Consider the following 18,884-nt stretch of genomic DNA (forward strand, 5'->3'; position numbering starts at 1 on the left):
GTGAGTGACCCCTTGTCCATGTTTAAACGGGGTCCCTGTCTGTTGTTGAATCATAGTGTTCCCTGTATGATCTGGATGCAAGCCGATACTGCATGGATGACCTGCAGGTGCTCTCTGTCTCCACAGTCGCCTCTGCAGTGTGGGAGCTCGGGTGCCCTACATTCCCAACTGCTGCAGACACAACCAAAGCCTCCCCATCCCTTCCCCCACCCCTGCCGGCAATCGCGTACAGGAGTGAGCGTGTGACTTCTTGTCCACATTTTTGTCCACAAGTTTGGCGAGTTTGCACCCATGTCTAATAAAGAAACTACCGTTTCTCACGCAGGCACATTCTGAACGCCCGAGTGCGGGAGCCACGTAAGACCCGGCTCAGGGACCCCGGGTGAGGCCAGCTGGACATGCAGGATGCAGGTCCTCATCACTGCCTCCGCTCTGCTGCCAGGGCTCTTCCTAGAAGACACGGGCCTCTCCTAGGCTCTCCTGACAGAGGCCCTACCCCTGCCCCCGAGTCACCTTGCCCCTTGGGGACTCTCTCTGGGCAGCTCCCTGTGGGAGCTTTGAAACCTGGCTTCAATGTCACCTGCACTGGGGGTCCTTCCAGGCCAGCCCCCTCCCCATCATCCATCTCTGTCCTTGGAGAATCATCTGCGTGTTGGTTGAACGCGGGCTCCAGTGATAACGGAGCCCTCGAGGGTGGCCCTCCTTCTGCTGAGGGCTCATGGAGGCCTTGGTGACAATCCCTAGTCCTCGCTCTCAGGATCCAGGGACCAGAAATGGGAGCCAGGGGCCCCTCCGTGGCCTGGCCAGCCCCCCAAGGAAGCTGTGTCTCTGGCAGTTGCGCTCTAAGGCATCAGGCCTAGGGGTCGCTCCAGAATGCCTGTCTTCCCCGACGCCAATCCCAGGCAGGGGCCCCGGGGTCTGCGCCTCCTGCCCCTACACTCTCCCACACTCTTCTGTCATTCAGGGATGCAGGTGGGAAAGGGCAAGGCCCCGGGTTCTCCTATATTTTACATCAGTGAACCAAGCACCTACCAAGTCCCTCGATGTGCCCAGTCCTGGACCCCAGCATTTGCGAGACAGCAGCAGACCCAGGTGACCCCCAGCCAGGGTGAGTGGCAACCAGCACCAGAAGTGGCCTTTAGAGCAGGGGGCCCTGAGCTGATGACATCTACACCTAGGTCAGTGCCAGCCAGGACAACCTCTGGGACAATGGGATGTCGGCTCCAATGACCAATTTACAAGAAACACGAAGGACACACTCACAGCACCACGGAGGTGACACCATGGAGGTGGCACCCCCAAAACACAGCGAGAAATCCAGGCTGCAGGAGCCAGTTTCTTCAACAAATTGCACAAGGAAAAAGAGAGGAAGGGAAGCTCCTAGGCATCATCGGACATTTAAAAGACAGGCGGTGGCTCACGCCTGTAATCCCAGCACTTTGGGAGGCTGAGGCGGGCGGATCACGAGGTCAGGAGATCCAGACCATCCTGGCTAACACGGTGAAACCCCGTCTCTACTAAAAATACAAAAAATTAGCTGGGCATGGTGGCGGGCACCAGTCCAGACTACTCGGGAGGCTGAGGCAGGAGAATGGCGTGAACCCAGGAGGCGGAGCTTGCAGTGAGCCGAGATGGCACTGCTGCACTCCAGCCTGGGCAACAGAGTGAGACTCCATCTCAAATAATAATAATAAATAAATAAATAAATAAATAAATAAATAAATAAATAAATAAAATGCATCACTCACACCTGTAATCCCAGCACTTCGGGAGGCCGAGGCAAGCAGATCACCTAAGGCCAAGAGTTCAAGACCAGCCTGACTAACATGGTGAAACCCCATCTCTACTAAAAATGTTTTTAAAAATTAGCCGGGCGTGGTGGCACGCGCCTCTAATCCCAGCTACTCAGGAGGCTGAGGCAGGAGAATCGCTTGAACCCGGGAGGTGGAGGCTGCAGTGAGCCGAGATCACACCATTGTCCTCCAGCCTGGGTGACAGAGCCAGACTCCGTCTCAAACAAAACAAAACAAAAGACATCAGCTAGCTGGTCCAAGCACAGTGGTGTTCACAACGAATTGATCACAGCCAGGTAGAATTCTTCATTCTTTCTCCAGTCCCAATGCTTTGCTTGACCAGCCTTAAAGACACATATATATTTTTGTCTGGGCACGCTGGCTCACACCTGTAATCCCAACACTTTGGGAGGCCAAGGCAGGCGGATCACTTGAGGTCAGGAGTTTGAGACCAGCCTGACCAACGTGGAGAAACCCCGTCTCTCCTAAAAATACAAAATTAGCCAGGCATGGTGGCACATGCCTGTAATCCGAGCTACTGGAGAGGCTGAGGCAGGAGAATCACTTGAACCCGGGAGGCGGAGGTTGCCGTGAGCTGAGATCGCGCCACTGCACTCCAGCCTGGGCAACAAGAGCGAAACTCCGTCTCAAAAAACAAAAACAAAAACGTATATATTTTTAAAAGACATTGGCCGGGTGTGGTGGCTCACACCTGTAATCCCAGCACTTTGGGAGGCCGACGTGGGCAGATCACGAGGTCAGGAGATCGAGACCATCCTGGCCAACACGGTAAAACCCCGTCTCTACTAAAAATACAAAAATTAGCTGGGCACGGTGGTGCATGCCTGTAAACCCAGCTACCAGGTACTCGGGAGGCTGAGGCAGGAGAATCGCTTGAACCAGGGAGTCGGAGGTTGCGGTGAGCTGAGATCATGCCACTGCACTGAGGCCTGGAGACAAGAGCAAGACTCCGTCTCAAAAAAAAAAAAAAAAAAAAAAAAGACGTCAACTAATTGCAGTGTGTGGACCTTATTTGGCTCTTAATTCAAACTATTAAACCAAAAATGTGAACACACCAGGCCTTCGGTGGCATGAAGGAATTGTCTGTTGTGTTAGGTGGGTCTGCAGTATTGCGATGCCCTCCAAAATGCTTGCAGATAAAAGGGTGGCTGGAATTTGGTTCAAAACATGGGTCAGGGCTGGGCGTGGTGGCTCATGCCTGTAATCCCAGCACTGTGGGAGGCCGAGGCGGGCGGATCATCTGAGGTCAGGAGTTCAAGACCAGCCTGACCAATATGGAGAAACCCTGTCTCTACTAAAAATACAAAATTAGCCAGGCATGGTGGTGCACGCCTGTAATCCCAGCTACTCGGGAGGCTGAGGCAGGAAAAGCGCTTGAACCCAGGAGGCGGAGGTTGCCGTGAGCCGAGATCGTGCCATTGCACTCCAGCCTTGGCAACAAGAGTGAACTCTGTCTCAAAAAAAAAAAAAAAAAAAAAAACACATGGGTCAGGAGGGAGAAGGCTCGGGGCAGGGAGGGCAGGGCAGGCTCTGGGGTGGGGGGTCTGTGAGTCAGCCACGGCTCTGCCCACGTCTCCCCACGAAGCTTCGAGCCACACAGAGCAGCACGTTTTGCAGTATGCCATCTTTTCCAAAAGCCACCACCTCTCGGCAGCATCATTAACCCAAGGCAGGCTGTGGCCTCAGAAGCCCTGGCTGTCCTCCACCTGGAACTGGACACAGCTGTCCCTGCTGAGCTTCAGCAGCCAGGGAGCCACAAGTGGAGAGGCACCTGCGTGAGCCCCCCAGGAAGGCTACTGGTGACACCCCGACAGCAACGCTCCTGGACCCTTAAACACCTGCCAGCAGCTGTGATCTGTGTCCTTCACCTCTCCCAGCTTGACCCCTCTTCCCTGGGGAAAACCCAGCCGTCTCCCCGAGGAGGAGTTTGCAGGGTAGACAGCAAAATGGCTGGGCTGCCCCCACAGCACAGAGGGTGGCCTGGGGGGCCAGCCAGGGCCTTAACATCCTTCCTAAGGCCCTAGTTTCCCATGGGTCCCCTCACCCCACCTTCCAGAACTCTCCCAGCGGCGGCCCCAGGTGTGTACAGAACAGCACCCACCTGCCCACATGAGGTCACCCTGTGCCCTGTTGCACACTTGAGGGGCCTGGCATTCGGAATCTTGCCAGCTCAGGGTGGGACAGGCCACCAACTCCCAGGGTCCCCCTCCTCCAAACCCCAGGACCAGAGCCTAAGAGGACAACACAAGGCAGGGGCGGGGGCTCCACTGCTGTGCCAAGGGCCTGGAGAACACGGGCCTTGCCCTCTGCTCAGCAGCCACCAGCGCCCTTCTCTCCTGGACAGCTCCTGAGGGGCTGCTCTCATGGACACCATCAGGTGCTGGGAAGCAGGAACCACCAGGACCTGGACAGAGTCCCCAGTGACCGGCCTGGCAGACAGAGGAGCCCTCAGCTACAGCATCAGAAACAACGGGTGGGGTAGGTCTGATGCAATTCTGTGGGCGCTGCTGCCAGGCAGGAGGAGGCCATCTCCACAGAGACAGCCGCGAGACACACGCATCCGCAGTCAGGGAGCGCAGGAGCAATGTGGCCCCGAGGGGCACGGGCTCCATTGGTCCAGGAGAACCCATTCTTCTCCCACCCTCGAGACCACCCAGCAAAGCCCCAAGGACACAAGGCTCCCCTAAGGAAGGGTGGCCACAGGCGGGAGTGACCCAGAAACGTTACAAAACCAAATGCCAGAACCCACCCAATGTTTAGCAAGCCTGGGGATGTGCCACGCCCCCCAGGGATCCAGCACGCACCCAAGGAGACACTGTCCCGGCGAGGAGCCTGGAGCCTGGGAAATACAAGGCATCAGACTGGTCCCAAGACTCTCCCCAGCGCTGGGGACAACTGTCTGCTTATCTTAGTCCCCTGCGCCCTTTTCAATCCAACCCTGGGTCCTGGGCACCTCGTAGTTCCAAACCCCTGCTATGCACATCCCGGCTGTGATGCCTGGGACAGGTCCTGTCCTGGCTGTGATGCCTGGGACACGTCGTGTCACCTCTCCAAACCTGTTTCCTCATCTGTGAAATGCAAATCTCCACGGTCCCTATGCCTCGGATGGTCAGAGTCAGGATTCCGCATGACGACCCCCAACAGGAGCCTGGCACAGACCTGGCTCTGGGCAGCGTCTCCATAAAGGCCACCTGTTGTTTTTACCTCCCGAAAGCGAACATGACAAGGCTTTAACCCCCCACGGCAATCCCCCCTCACCCCTGTTCTCAGGATAGCCTTGGAACCCAATAGCAGAGCGCCTGAGGCCCTTCATGACCCCAGCCCACCCGCGAGCCCACCTCCCACCCTGCCCCTACCCCTCACACCTCCCGTGGCCAGCCTCCAGCCTCACGGTCTTTGCTCACACCGTTCACCCCCCTTCTTCTGGACCCACCTCATCGCCCCGTCCTAAGCATCAGCCCAATTCTTGCACATCCATCAAATCCTTGTCCAGACACCTCCTGGAACTCTTCCCTGCCGCCCCCTACAGCCATCCCCACCTCTCCGGGTACCCCGCAGCCCCAGGCCGCATCCCAATTCCTCTCCAATTAGCGACTGTTTGTCCCCCCAGCTGAGCGCGGCCTCCGCGCCCCGCCCCCGCTGGCGTCTGCAGAGCCCCCGGGTGGGACGTCTGTCTCCAGACCCGGGGTTTTTCGGCTCCCCGGGGCCGTGCCAACCGCGGCTCCAGGCGTTCCTTATTTAGCAGGGCCGCCGTGCCGCGCCGGAGCCTCGCCCTGGGAGCGTCCTGGCCCGCGTCCTGCTTCCCGTCCCGGGCCAGGGAACGCGCCCACGCCCGCCCGTCCCGCGGCCTCTCCCGGGTGCCGCTGGGCCCGCTACTCACAGCGCTGTGGCGTCCGCGGGGATGCGCAGCGCGGGACCGAGCGTCCGCAGCCCGCGGCCCGAGCAGTTGACGCGGCAGGCGGCGCCGGGCGCTGGGCCGCAGAGGCAGGGGGGCTCGCAGGGCCCGCAGCCGCGCCCGGGGCCCCCCGCCAGCGCCCCGAGCCACAGGCCCAGGCCCAGGGCCAGCGCCAGGCGGGCGGGCGCGGCGGGCAGCATCGTTAGGGCAGCGCGCGCATGGCCCCGCCGTCCCCAGGCCCGCCCGCGCGCGGAGGCCGCGGCTCAGGCGGGGCCCGCGGACGGCATGGCGGGCGCGGGGCTGGATGGGGCTGCGGCCGCGACCTGCTGCTGAGCGACGCCCGCTCGGGGCTCGGGGCCAGGCCGCGCCGGGAGCTCGGCCGCCCGCTCGGACGCCCGCTCGGACGCTGGCGCTGCAGTGCGGGCCCCGCCGCGGCTCCTCCTCCTCCTCCTCCCTGCGCGGCGCGGGGCGGGCGGGGCGCGGGGTGGGGGGGGGCGGGGCGGGTGCAGGCTCCGCCCCTTTCGCCACAGCGCGACCCGGCCAGCGATGAGGGACTGGCATCCGGAGGCTTCACCCTTCGCTCCACAGGGTCGGCAGCGGGGCGGGGCCTCCGGAAGCTCCGCCCCACGCGTTCCCGGGGCGCTTGCGACGTGGGGCGGAGCGTCTGGAAGCTCCGCCCGTCGCACTGCAGAGTCGGCCGAGGCGCACGAGGTATTTTTCACGCTCCGCCCCGCTGCAGGCTAAAGTGCGTGGGCGGGAAGCGGTGGGCAGGGTGCCATCTGGCTCTGCCCTTCTCCTGTGGTGTGGGCCAGGCGGCGGGTTCCTCCTCCTGCAGCAGCCACAGGCTCCACCCTGATCCTTCTCCCGCGGCGTGGATCCTTCTCCCGCAATCTCCGTTCGCGTCCCCAGTCAGTACCCGCAGCCTCCCGACGCACCCGCTGGCTTCAAGCCTCCCTACCCCAGGTTTCCTGGCTAAGAGAGAGACAGAGGGAGAGAGGGGGAAGAGAGAGAACAGGCAATGGGAGGTTGATGGTGAGAGCTTATTGAAAGACAAGAGGGAGGAAACCCACATCCTTCATTCCCCATCCATTCATTTATTGCCTTATTTATTCCATTGAATCTTCACAGCTCTAGAAAAAGCGTGCTACAATTATTCCCTTTATTAAATGAGGTCACTGAGGCACAGACAGTTTAAGAAATTTGCCAGCAGGGCACAGTGGCTCACTCTGGTAATCCCAGAACTTTGAGAGGGGGAGGAAGGTGGATCCCTTGAGCCCAGGAGTTGGAGACCAGCCTGGCCAACATGGCGAGACCCCGTTTCTACAAAAATTAGCCAAAATTAGCCAAACTGGCTCACGCTTGTAGTCCCAGGTACTCAAGAGGCTGAGGCCGGAGGAGCGTGTGAGCCCAGGAGGCAGTGGCTGCGCTGAGCCATGATTGTGCCACTGCACTCCAGCCTGGGCAACAGAGTAAGACCATCTCAAAAAAAAAAAAAAAGGAAAAAAGAAAAAAAGAACTGGCTGGGAGTGGTGGCTCATGCCTGTAATCCCAGCACTTTGGGAGGCCGAGGCGGGCAGATCACAAGATCAGAAGTTCGAGACCAGCCTAGCCAACATGGTGAAACCTCATCTCTACTAAAAATACAAAAATCAGCCAGGCATGGTGGCAGGCACCTATAATCCCAGCTACTAGGGAGCCTGAGGCAGTAGAATCGCTTGAACCTGGGAGGCAGAGGTTGCAGTGACCCGAGGTTGCGCCACTGCACTCCAGCCTGGACAACAGAGCAAGACTCCGTCTCAAAAAAAAAAAAAAAAAAGAAAGAAATTTACCAGGTCACACAGCAGGTGGATGGTAAGGCTGTGATTGTATTCCAAACCCAGCTTTTAATTGCAGTCAAATGACAGACTTAAGATTCAAGGATTCCAGTGGAGGGAAGAAACAGCCACAAGAAACTGCTGCCAAATGAGCAAAACAGATTAACCAAGTCTCAATGATTGTTTGAAGGCGGTTGTGGAATAAAATGCAATTGTTTAGAAAGGATTTCTTAAATAGAAAAGACATATGTTTAAAGAAGCAAATTAGTTACCTGGAAATGAAATTCTAAACTATTTGAAAAACTATGTGGGCCGGGCGCGGTGGCTCATGCCTGTAATCCCAGCACTTTGGGAGGCCAAGGTGGGCAGATCACAAGGTCAGGAGTTCGAGACCAGCCTGACCAACATGGTGAAACCCCGTCTCTACTAAAAATACAAAAATTAGCTGGGGGTGGTGCCACGCGCCTGTAATCCCAGCTACTCAGGAGGCTGAGACAGGAGAATCGCTTGAACCCAGGAGGTGGAGGTTGCAGTGAGCTGAGATTGTGCCATGGCACTCCAGCCTGGGCAACAAGAGTGAGACTCCATCTCAAAAAACAAAGAAACAAAAAAACAAAAACCATGTGGTGAGACAGAGCAAATAAAATGTGCCAGAGATCTTGTTTGGTTCAGGGAAGAAGACATGGGGGAAATGTTTCTTGATAAAATACAGACCTGAGGGTTTTTATTAACAGTTAATAATTGTTAGCCTAAAAGGGGGAAACTAGAAGAGGAGAAAAGAAACAAGAAAGCCAGGCCAGGCACAGTGGCTCACACCTGTAATCCCAGCACTTTGGGAGGCCAAGGCAGGTGGGTCACATGAGGCCAAGAGTTCGAGACCAACCTGGCCAACGTGGCAAAACCCCGTCTCTACTAAAAATACAAAAATTAGCCAGGCATGGTGGTGGGTGCCTGTAATCCCAGCTACTCGGGAGGCTGAGGCAGGAGAATCGCTGGAACCCGGGAGGCGGAGGTCGCAGTGACCCGAGGTCACCCCACTGCACTCCAGCCTGGGTGACAGAGTGAGACTCCATCTCAAAAAGAAAAAAAAAAAAACAAAAAAGACCAGGCACAGTGGCTCATGCCTGTAATCCCAGCACTTTGGGAGGCCGAGGCGGGTGGATCACGAGGTCAAGAGATTGAGCCATCCTGGCCAGTATGGTGAAACCCCGTGTCTACTAAAAATACAAAAATTGGCTGGGCATGGTGGCACACAGTTGTGGTCTCAGCTATTCGGGAAGCTGAGGCAGGAGAATCGCATGAACCCAGGAGGTAGAGGTTGCAGTGAGCCGAGATCCCGCCACTTCACTCCAGCCTGGGTGACAGAGTGAGACTCTGTCTCAAAAAAAAAAAAAAAAAAGACAGGAAACTGCAAACAAAGTAAGTGTGCCAGTATTGATACCAGAAAAATAAACCTAAGGCAAAAGGTGTTAAATGGGAAAAGAGTCTGTTTATCTACACATAACAGGTATAGTCTATGTAGAATATATTATGAACCGTTGTGTTCTCAAAAATAGAACATTGGCCAGGTGTGGTGACTCACGCCTGTAATCCCAGCATTTTGGGAGGCTGAGGCGGGCGGATCACCTTAGGTCGGGAGTTTGAGACCAGCCTGACCAATACGGAGAAACCCCATCTCTACTAAAAATACAAAATTAGCGGGGTGTGGTGGCGGCGCCTGTAATCCTAGCTACTCGGAAGGCTGAGGCAGGAGAATCTCTTGAACCCAAGAGGTGGAAGTTGCAGTGAGCCAAGATCACACCATTGCACTCCAGCCTGGGCAACAAGAGCAAGACTGTGTCTCAAAAAAAAAAACAAACAAAACACACACACACACACACACAAACAAAATAGAACATCAACCCACGAAGCTAAACTGTGAAATACAAAGATTTTGAAAATCAAAGACATTGCGGGAGGGTTTATTACACCTTCCCTCGAAGTTTACAGATCAAGTAGACCCAGGAGGTTGACGCTGCAGTGAGCCATGATCACACCACTGCACTCCAGCCTGGGGAACAGGGTGAGATGCTGTCTCAAAAAGTTTACAGATCAATTTTTGTCTGGACACAGTGGTTCATGCCTGTAATCCCAGAACTTTGGGAGGCCAAGGAAGGAGGATCACTGAGGCCAGCCTGGACAACACAGAGAGACCCCATTTCTTTTTTTTGTTTGTTGTTTTTTCTTTTTTTGAGACGGAGTCTCGCTCTGCCACCCAGGCTGGAGTGCAGTGGCACGATTTCGGCTCACTGCAAGCTCTGCCTCCCGGGCGCACGCCGTTCTCCTGCCTCGCCTCCCGAGTAGCTGGGACTACAGGCGCCCACCACCACGCCCGGAGAATTTTTTGTATTTTTAGTAGAGACAGAGTTTCACCGTGTTAGCCAGGATGGTCTCGATCTCCTGACCTCGTGATCCACCCGCCTTGGCCTCCCAAAGTGCTGGGATTACAGGTGTGAGCCACCACGCCCAGCCAAGAGACCCCATTTCTACAAAAAATACAAACAAAAAATTAGCCAGGCATAGCGGAGCTCGCCTGTGTTCCCAGTTATTTGGGAGGATGAGGTGGGAGGCTCACTTGAGCCCAGAAGGTCAAGGCTGCAGTAAGCCATGATGGCACCACTGCACTCCAGCCTACATGACAGAGTGAGATCCTGTCTAAAAAAAAAAAAAGAGAGAGAGAGAGACAATTTTTTTTTCTTTTGAAACAGAATCTCGCTCTGTTGCCCAGGATGTTGGAGTGCAGTGGCACGATCTCAGCTCACCACAACATCTGCCTCCCAGGTTCAAGTGATTCTCGTGCCTCAGCCTCCTGAGTAGCTGAGATTACAGGCGTGCACCACCACACCTGGCTAATTTTTGTAATTTTAGTAGAGACAGGGTTTCACCATGCTGGCCAGGTTGGTCTCTAACTCCTGGCTTCAAGTGATCCACCTGCCTCGGCCTTCCAAAGTGCTGGGATTACAAGCGTGAGCCACCGTACCCGGCCAAAGAGACAATTTTTTTATGTCAGTAAAGATATAGAGACTTTGAGTAGCACAGTTAATAAGCTGTATTGTACACAAAATAGGGCTTGTTAACTATTTTGGCATTACAGATGTTAGGCAAGGTCAGAGGAAAAGCTTAAATAAGAACGTGGCCTTTGGCCGGACGCGGTGGCTCACGCCTGTAATCCCAGCACTTTGGGAGGCCGAGGTGAGTGGATCACCAGGTCAGGGGATGGAGACCATCCTGGCCAACGTGGTGAAACCCCGTCTCTACTAAAAATACAAAAATTAGCTGGGTGTGGCGGTGTGTGCCTGTAATCCCAGCTACTCGGGAGGCTGAGGCAGGAGAATAGCTTGAACCCAGGAGGTGGAGGTTGCAGTGAGCCGAGATCCCGCCACTGCGCTCCAGTCTGGCAACAAAGCTAGACTCCATCTCAAAAAAAAAAAGAAAAGAAAAGAAAAGAAAAAAAAGAACGTGGCCTTAAACACCACCACCCCCTAGAGGCTCTCTTGGGTACTTTCACTTGCTCACTGCATCAAATCTTGAAACCAGATCAAAACTGAAGCTCCCACAAGCACACCCTAATTCAGGGACTCCCACCTGAGTAGAGAGGCCTGAAGAACCATCCGCAGAGGGTCACAGGACAGCTGGACACCCTGACAGCCCAGATCACTGAAAGGTAAAGATGGAAATCATGGACTGGGTGCGGTAGCTCACGCCTGTAATCACAGCACTACAGGAGGCCGAGGTGCGTGGATCACTTGAGGTCAGGAGTTCAAGACCAGCCTGGCCAACATCGCAAAACCCCATCTCTACCAAAAATACAAAAATTAGCTGGGTGTGGGGATGCATGCCTGTATTCCCAGCTACTTGGGAGGCTGAGGCAGGAGAATCGCTTGAACCCGGGATGGGGAGGTTGCAGTGTGCTGAGATCGTGCCACTGCACTCCAACCTGGGCAACAGAGTGAGACCCTGTCTCAAAAAATAAATAAATAAAAATTAGAGCATATAGAAATGAATAGGCTGGGTGGGGTGGCTCATGACTGTAATCCTAGCACTTTGGGAGGCCAAGCCAGGCGGATCACCAGAGGTCAGGAGTTCAAGACCAACCTGGCCAACATGGTGAGACCCTGTCTCTACTAAAAATACAAAAATTAGCAGAGCATGGGGGCACATGCCTGTAATCCCAGCTTCTAGGGAGGCTGAGGCAGGAGAATTACTTGAACCCTGGAAGTGGAGGTTGCAGTGAGCCGAGATCATGCCACTGCACTCCAGCCTGGGTGACAGAGCGAGACTCCGTCTCAAAAAAGAAGGAAGAAAAAAAAAGGAAATGAATAGTAATGAGCAAACATCATAGAAAATCTATGGGGATGCAGTCAAAGTTATACATGGAGAGAAACGGATAACTTCACTTGTTTTTATTAGTTAGCATGAAGAATCAAACCAATATATAAATTAAGTATTTATTTCAACATTCTAGAAAAACACCTGTAAAATAAACCCCCGAAAAAAGATGGAAGGAAATTAGAAAGTAAAGAGCAGAAATTAGTTACTTTAAAAGAAAGAGTAGGCTGGGCCTCAAAAAAAAAAAAAAAAAAAAAAAAAAGAAAGAGTAGAATTGATGAATAAAATCGAGCTATTTAATAGATATAGTTGCTAAGATTTTTCTAGGAAAAAATTCTGGTAAGTGTGACTGAGAGAAAAGGAGAGAGAAAAAGAAAATATGGGACATTCAGATGAAGAATGAAGGTTTATTCACAGAGATGAAAAAAGTTAAAAATTATAAAAGAAAATTATGTGCAATTGTTTGCCTACATTTTTGAAATCTATATTGGATGCTTATATGTTACAAACTGTAAAAACCAATTCTAGAAAAAATTACAACCCCAAATAGACCAATAACGAACACATTGAAAACGTATCAAAAGCCATGTCAGGAAAAGACACTTAGTCCAGATCTTTTTGTGGACAAGTTCTATCAAATGTGGAAGAATCAGATAATTGTGATTTAATTTAGACTCTTAGAAAACAAGGCTGGACGCGGTGGCTGACGCCTGTAATCCCAACATCTTGGGAGGCTAAGGCGGGAGGATCCCTTGAGCCCAGGAGTTCAAGACCAGCCTGGACAATAGTGAGTCCCCCATCTCTATAAAAAAAACTAAAAAATTGCTGGGAGACTGAAGTGGGAAGATTGCTTGAACCCAAGAGTTCGAGGCTACAATGAGTCGGAACCACACCACTGCACTTCAGTCTGGGTAACAGAGTGAGACCCTATCTCAAAAAATAAATAAATAAATAAAAAAGGGCAGGGTGCGGTGGCTCACGCCTGTAATCCCAGCACTTTGGGAGGCCGAGGCAGGTGAATCACGAGGTCAGAAGATCCAGACCATCCTGGCTAACACGGTGAAACCCTGTCTCAACTAAAATACAAAAACAAAAATTAGCCGGGTGTGGTGGCGGGCACCTGTAGTCCCAGCTACTCGGGAGGCTGAGGCAGGAGAATGGTGTGAACCCGGGAGGTGGAACTTGCAGTGAGCCGAGATCGCACCATTGTACTCCAGCCTGGGTGAGAGCCAGACTCTGTCTCAAAAAAAAAAAAAAAAATTAGCCAGGCATGGTGGTGGGCACCTATAATCCCAGCACTTTGGGAGGCCGAGGCGGGTGGATCACCTGAGGTTAGGAGTTCAAGACCAGCCTGGCCAACATGGTGAAACCCTGTCTCTACTAAAATACAAAAATTAGCCGGGCGTGGTGGTGGACACTTGTAATCCCAGCTACTCGGAAGGCTGAGGCAGGAGAATTGCCTGAACCTGGGAGTCAGAGGTTGTAGTGAGCCGAGATCGAGATGGCGCCATTGCACTCCAGCCTGAGTGACACAGCAAGACTCCATCTCAAAAAAAAAAAAAAGAGAAACGTTGCAAGGAAAGCAGTTGGTGCAGTCTGGGGTAGTCAGTGATTGTTACGGTTACGCAGGGGTCTGTTTTGTTCATCGACAGGGATCCCTGCACCTGCCGTGAGGCCATGTGTGTCACTCTGAGGCTGCCGGGAGAGCCTGCAGCCAGGAGCCCTGATGCTGCCTCCTCCAATGGCTAAGCGGACGCCCTCACTCAGCTCAGGCGCAGGAAGCCAGCACTGCTGAGAGCAGGCAACTGGCTCCGTAGGAGTGAGGATACTGCTCTGACAGCCACAGAGGCGCACATGACTCCCCCGTTAGCTCATCTTCTGTGTGGCAGATCACCTCTGCCGCCTTCCCGTCTGGGAGCACCTGAGTCACTGTGGTCACGTCTGCAGGCAACAGACAAAGGGTCCCCATTCGGGCAGGGATGGACACCTGTTTGTCCCGACCCACCCGGTAGGGCCTCAGGGCCACCATGGTGAGCAGGCTGAAGGGGGGTGACCTCTTAGGAGGACACCAGACTGCTGCACACCTGGACACCAGAGAGAGCTTACCTGTGATGTCACCCACGTGCTGGGGTGACTCAGTGCGCCTCTCTCCGGTGGAAGTTGCGTTCGGTGCTGCCGCAGTTCCTCCAACGTCTCCGTGGCAATGTTCACACGGATTTCATAGAACATAAGGTGTTTGAGCTGGAAGGGACCTCAGAGATCGGCTCCTCCTGCCCCCTCATTTCATGGAGAGGGGAGCAGGCCCAGACAGGGAATGCCACATGCCCAGGGGCACATAGCAAGCCGGGGACCCCACGGAGGGCACAGACCGCTGAGCTCCAGAGGAGGGTCTTGGGAGGTGCCCTGGGGGCACAGGCCGTGGCGGCTTTGCCACTCCCTGGCTTGCTAAGAGCCCCTTGAAGTCCAGCCCAGCTCTCTGCTGCTCAGCCACAGAGCTCTCCCTCGAGAGCCTGGCGGGAACAGGAGTAGGCAGGACAGGGCCCTGTCCTCAGGAGGCTCCCAGGCTGCTACAGCGGCCATGCAGCCGCTGGGGAAGGGCTGGAGAGCATCCAGGGAGCCAGAAGTGGGGCAGGAGGAGCCAGGGCGGGCTCCCTTGAGGGTGGGGCTCCAGGCAGAGTCTGGAAGCCTGAGGAGGCCTCACTCGTGCCTGCGCCCCCTCTCCTGGCACACAAGGGCCAGCCCGAGGGCCCCACTCTGGGGGCAGAGTGTAGGGAAGAGGCTGGAAAATGGGGGCCAGAAAGAGACTGTCCTGATCCATGGCTCCCAGGGGTCCTTTTGGCTGGGGGCTCACAGCACACATCCTTCCAGACACCCAGGACAGTCAAGGAACTGGCAGGAGTTAGAGGGCACGGTGTAAGGATGCCAGGGGGCCGGGCCGTCAGAGGGTAACAGTAGCGAAAGTCCCAGAGCAAGGCCCCAAGGAGACCCAGGGCGCTCTCTCCCCTCGAGGACAGGAACCCGTGGAGACCTTCCCCTCCCTGGCAGAGCCAGCTCTGCACCAGAAGGGTGCGGGGCTGTAGCACCCCTCCCAGGGGAACACGGACCTCACTGTCTGCCCCCAGCTCCCAGGGCCCATCTCAAACTTGGACCCTGTCTCAGGGACCTGCCCTGGCCCACAGGACTCCTCTCTTCTCCAGGTCTGAAGATGCCAAGAATCCAGACATCCCAAGGCCTCCCTGCTGAACTTTCCCACCATGGCGGCCCCTGCCTTGCCCTCGCCGGCCCCCGCCTTGCCCTCGCCGGCCCCCGCCTTGCCCTTGCTGGCTGCCTGTTCTAGTTTTATTTGTTGTTGTTGTTGTTGTTTTTTGAGATGGAGTCTTGTTCCGTCGCCCAGGCTGGAGTGCGGTGGTGCGATCTCAGCTCACTGCAAGTTCCACCTCCCAGGTTCACACGATTCTTCTGCCTCAGCCTCCCGAGTAGCTGGGACTACAGGCGCCCGCCACCACACCCGGCTAATTTTTTGTATTTTTAGTAGAGACAGGGTTTCACTGTGTTAGCCAGGATGGTCTCGATCTCCTGACCTCGTGATCTGCCTGCCTCGGCCTCCCAAAGTGCTGCTGGGATTACAGGCGTGAGCCACCGCGCCCGGCCTTTTTTTTTTTTTTTTTGTTGAGACCAAGTTTTGCTCTTGTCGCCCAGGCTGGAGTACGATGGCGCGATCTCGGCTCACCACAACCTCCGCCTCCTGGGTTCAAGCGATTCTCCTGCCTCAGCCTCCTGAGTAGCTGGGACTACAGGCGCCAGCCACCACACCTGGCTAATTTTGTATTTTTAGTAGAGACGGGGTTTCTCCATGTTGGCCAGGCTGGTCTCGAACTCCCGACCTCAGGTGATCTACCTGCCTCGGCCTCCCAAAGTGCTGGGGTTTAATCCATCTTTAATCCACTGCAGCATCCCACTGGTCTCTGCCCATGGGCATGGACTCTGACCCTCCCTTCCCTGCCTCCAGGCCTACAGCTTCTTTCCTGAAGGTCCTCTCTGTTCCTATTACCCCTCCCCTGGGTGACTGCAACCCCCATCAATCTCATCTCCAGGCCTACAGGCTCCACCATCCATCCCCTCCTGCCAGTCCCCAATATTCCTGTAGCACAGCGTCCTCTGTTGTTCTGCTCAAAAGCCACGCACAGCTCTCTACTTCCCGCTGTACAATTTCCAAGCTCCTAGGAATAACACTCAGGTTTCCCTTCCCAGCTGACCCCATCCTACCTTACCAGCTTGATTACCTCCCGTTTCCTCCAAGGAACTGGGCCACACTTTGGCCACCTCAGCACAAAGTGCCCATCTCCTAGCACTCTCAGCCTATGCATATTGACTCCCTCCACCTGGGGACTGTCTTTCTCTCTCGTGTCGGACTCTAGCTCAATCCTCAAAGCCCAGTGCAAACCCTCCCTCCTCCAGAAGCCTTGCCCTCACTACTGATCACACTTGCCTTAAATCTTTGTTAGCAAGGACATGTCCTCCTGAAGTGAGGCCTGTGTTTCTAAGTCACATTTCTTTCTCTTTTCTTTTCTTTCTTTTTTTTTTTCCCCCAGAGTCTCGCTCTGTCACCCAGGCTGGAATGCAACAGCACAATCTCAGCTCACTGCAACCTCCTCCTCCTGGGGTCAAGCGATTCCCCTGCCTCAGCCTCCCGAGTAGCTGGGATTACAGGCGTATGCCACCAGGCCCGGCTAATTTTTGTATTTTTAGTAGAGATGGGGTTTCACCATGTTGGCCAGGCTGGTCTCAAACTCCTGGCCTCAAGTGATCTGCCTGCTCAGCCTCCCAAAGTGCTGGGATTACAGGCGTGAGCCACCACACCTGGCCTCTTTCACCAATTTAATAACTGCTTATGGAGGCCCAGAGCTGGCTGCTGGGGACAGCAGTTGACCAAGACAAGCTGCTTCCTGTGCCCGGAGAGCTTACACTCCAGAGGGTGAAACAGATGGCAAACACAGCAACCAAGAGACATAATGATCAAAGATTCCGAGGCCTGCTGGAAGCCAAGAGAGGGGTCTGTGATGCAGGCACCCAGAGCTCCCCATTTTCAAGAGAAACCAGAGACTTGGATTTGTATGTAAACTCTCCTAATTTTAAAGGTTGCCAGCGCAAGCCCGTTTCCTCTGCTCTCTCAAGGCTCCCCTCCCCGCCTGGCCTCCCACTTTCTCCAGCGCGCCTGCCTCCTTCTCTTCCTGGGGGCCCCATCCGCACTCCTCCCCCTGCAGGATGCCCTACTTGCACCCAACTCCTCCTGCTGCCCGCTCCCTGGGGGTACCTGGGCAGCAGCTGGCAGGACGGGGTCCACTGGACTGGGAGTCCACTGCCCAGGACCCTGGGGCCAGTGCACAGCAGCTGCTGAGGCCCCCAGCTCAGACCCTGGGCCAGCCATCCTGAAAGAGGCCTTGTAGCGCGGGTGGACACCTGGAGTCCCCAGGGCTGCAGCTGCAGAAGCTAAATGCCTCTACCCGGGCCCAGTGCACACACACTGGGGGTTGGTCTGGAAGAGCTGGGGGGCCAGAGGAATGAGACAAGGAAGGGTTCTGAGAGGGCTTCCGGGTTTGCCCCCCAGCTCTGCCAGGTTCCTGGGGATTAAGTCTACAGGGATTTCTGCCATGGGACGGTTTATGTTCTCTGGAGCTGGAGTTCCCAGGAACAAATCCTAGCTCTGCCCTTCCTAGCCTGCTGACCTTGCACAGGCTCCTTGCCTTTCTGGGCCTCAGTTTCCCCATCTGGACACTGAGGGCAGTACCCACCTTGCAGGATAACTTTGAAGAGGTCGTGTGCCTGGCACACAACAGTGCTTGCTGTAGGGCAGGCTTCCACGGCCTCTGCCAGGCCCTCTCGAGGAATCACTCTGCTGGGCAGTGCCCCTCCATCTGTGTTTTCTCAGGCCTCTGACCCGAGAGGCAGCCAATTGTTTGGACTCTGGGCACTGCCAGCTGGGAGGGCTCAGGTCTCTGAAGGGCCCAAGGTCCTGGTGACAGCTGTCAGGTCTCCGGGGACAGCCGGGTCATCTCTCCAGCTCCCAAAGAAACACCAAGAAGCCCCCGCATGCCAAGGACACCACCCCTCTGGACCACTGTGCCCCAGCTCTGACCACTGCAGTCCCATCTTCTCTGTGAGAGGGGGTGACAGAGCTCCAGTGCAGCCCAGGTTGGGGAGGTGGGTCTGCCAGGGACCAGCTTAGGATTTGGAGAATCGGCCCCGGCCACCTGAAGGTCCGAACCTGGAGGGGAAGGACAAGGGGCCAGCCACACAGCCTGGGCAGGGGCCTCTGCTTTCCACCTTTCAGACCCTGAGGGCAGAGTCCCGTGGGAGGGGACCCTCAGGGGGCCGGGGGCTGGCTGCCACAGCGACTTCCTCCTTCCCGCAGATCCCCAGGCGTGCACAGCAGGCAGAAGCTGTGGGGGAGATCGCCGCGCCCGCTGTGTCCTCCCGGTGACCAGCTGTCACCTGAGCCCAGGGCGCCTGCCCCAGCAGCCTGGTGTGTTTGCCAAGCCAGGGCTGGAGCTTCCTGGACCCGCCTACCCTGGAGGGGATGGAGCAGTGAAGGGCACCGGGCCAAGCGCTAGGCATCTGGGGCTAAGGAGACAGAAGCCCGCGGTGCCCGTCCATGCGGGCCCTCTGCCCCAGCACCCACATCTCAGGACACCCCTTCCTCCCAGGTCTGGCGGTCCAGTTTGGGGGACACCGAGCTGGGGTGGTGTGCAGCCAGCAGAGGGGATTCAGGATCCCGGGGTGATTCCTGGCCCAGGCCTGTCACCTCACAGCAGGCTCCTGGCCCCAAGGCAGCCCCGGGCAGGGGTCGTGATCGGGGGCGGGACGGGGCCCGGACCTCCTGACCCCCCCCAGCCCCGCCGAGCGGGGGTGTATTTGCATGTCCCCGCCCCACGCACGGCATTGGCGGCGGCGGCGGGAGGCCGGGCCTGAGTGGCTGCGCGCCCGTGGAGCGGC

General features: G+C 55.8%; 1 protein-coding gene across 2 annotated transcripts in view; it reads right to left on the minus strand.

Moving 5' to 3' along the window:
* The window catches only part of LOC100992459 (hydroxyacylglutathione hydrolase, mitochondrial), a 47,160-nt gene extending 40,840 nt beyond the window's left edge, over nt 1-6,320 (minus strand). The window contains exon 1 of one of the 2 annotated variants that reach the window (XM_063598260.1): nt 5,695-6,165. Coding sequence is in view for 1 of the 2 variants with exons in the window: in XM_063598261.1 (XP_063454331.1) it covers nt 5,695-6,270 (576 nt within the window). In the remaining variant the exon portion in view is untranslated. Of the gene's footprint in view, nt 1-5,694 lie in introns of both variants that reach the window. The other variant, XM_063598261.1, reaches the window with a different exon arrangement.
* Nucleotides 6,321-18,884: the final 12,564 nt, after the last annotated feature.

The sequence above is a fragment of the Pan paniscus genome, chromosome 18, assembly GCF_029289425.2.
Source record: "Pan paniscus chromosome 18, NHGRI_mPanPan1-v2.0_pri, whole genome shotgun sequence".
NCBI classification, from domain to species: Eukaryota; Metazoa; Chordata; class Mammalia; order Primates; family Hominidae; genus Pan; species Pan paniscus.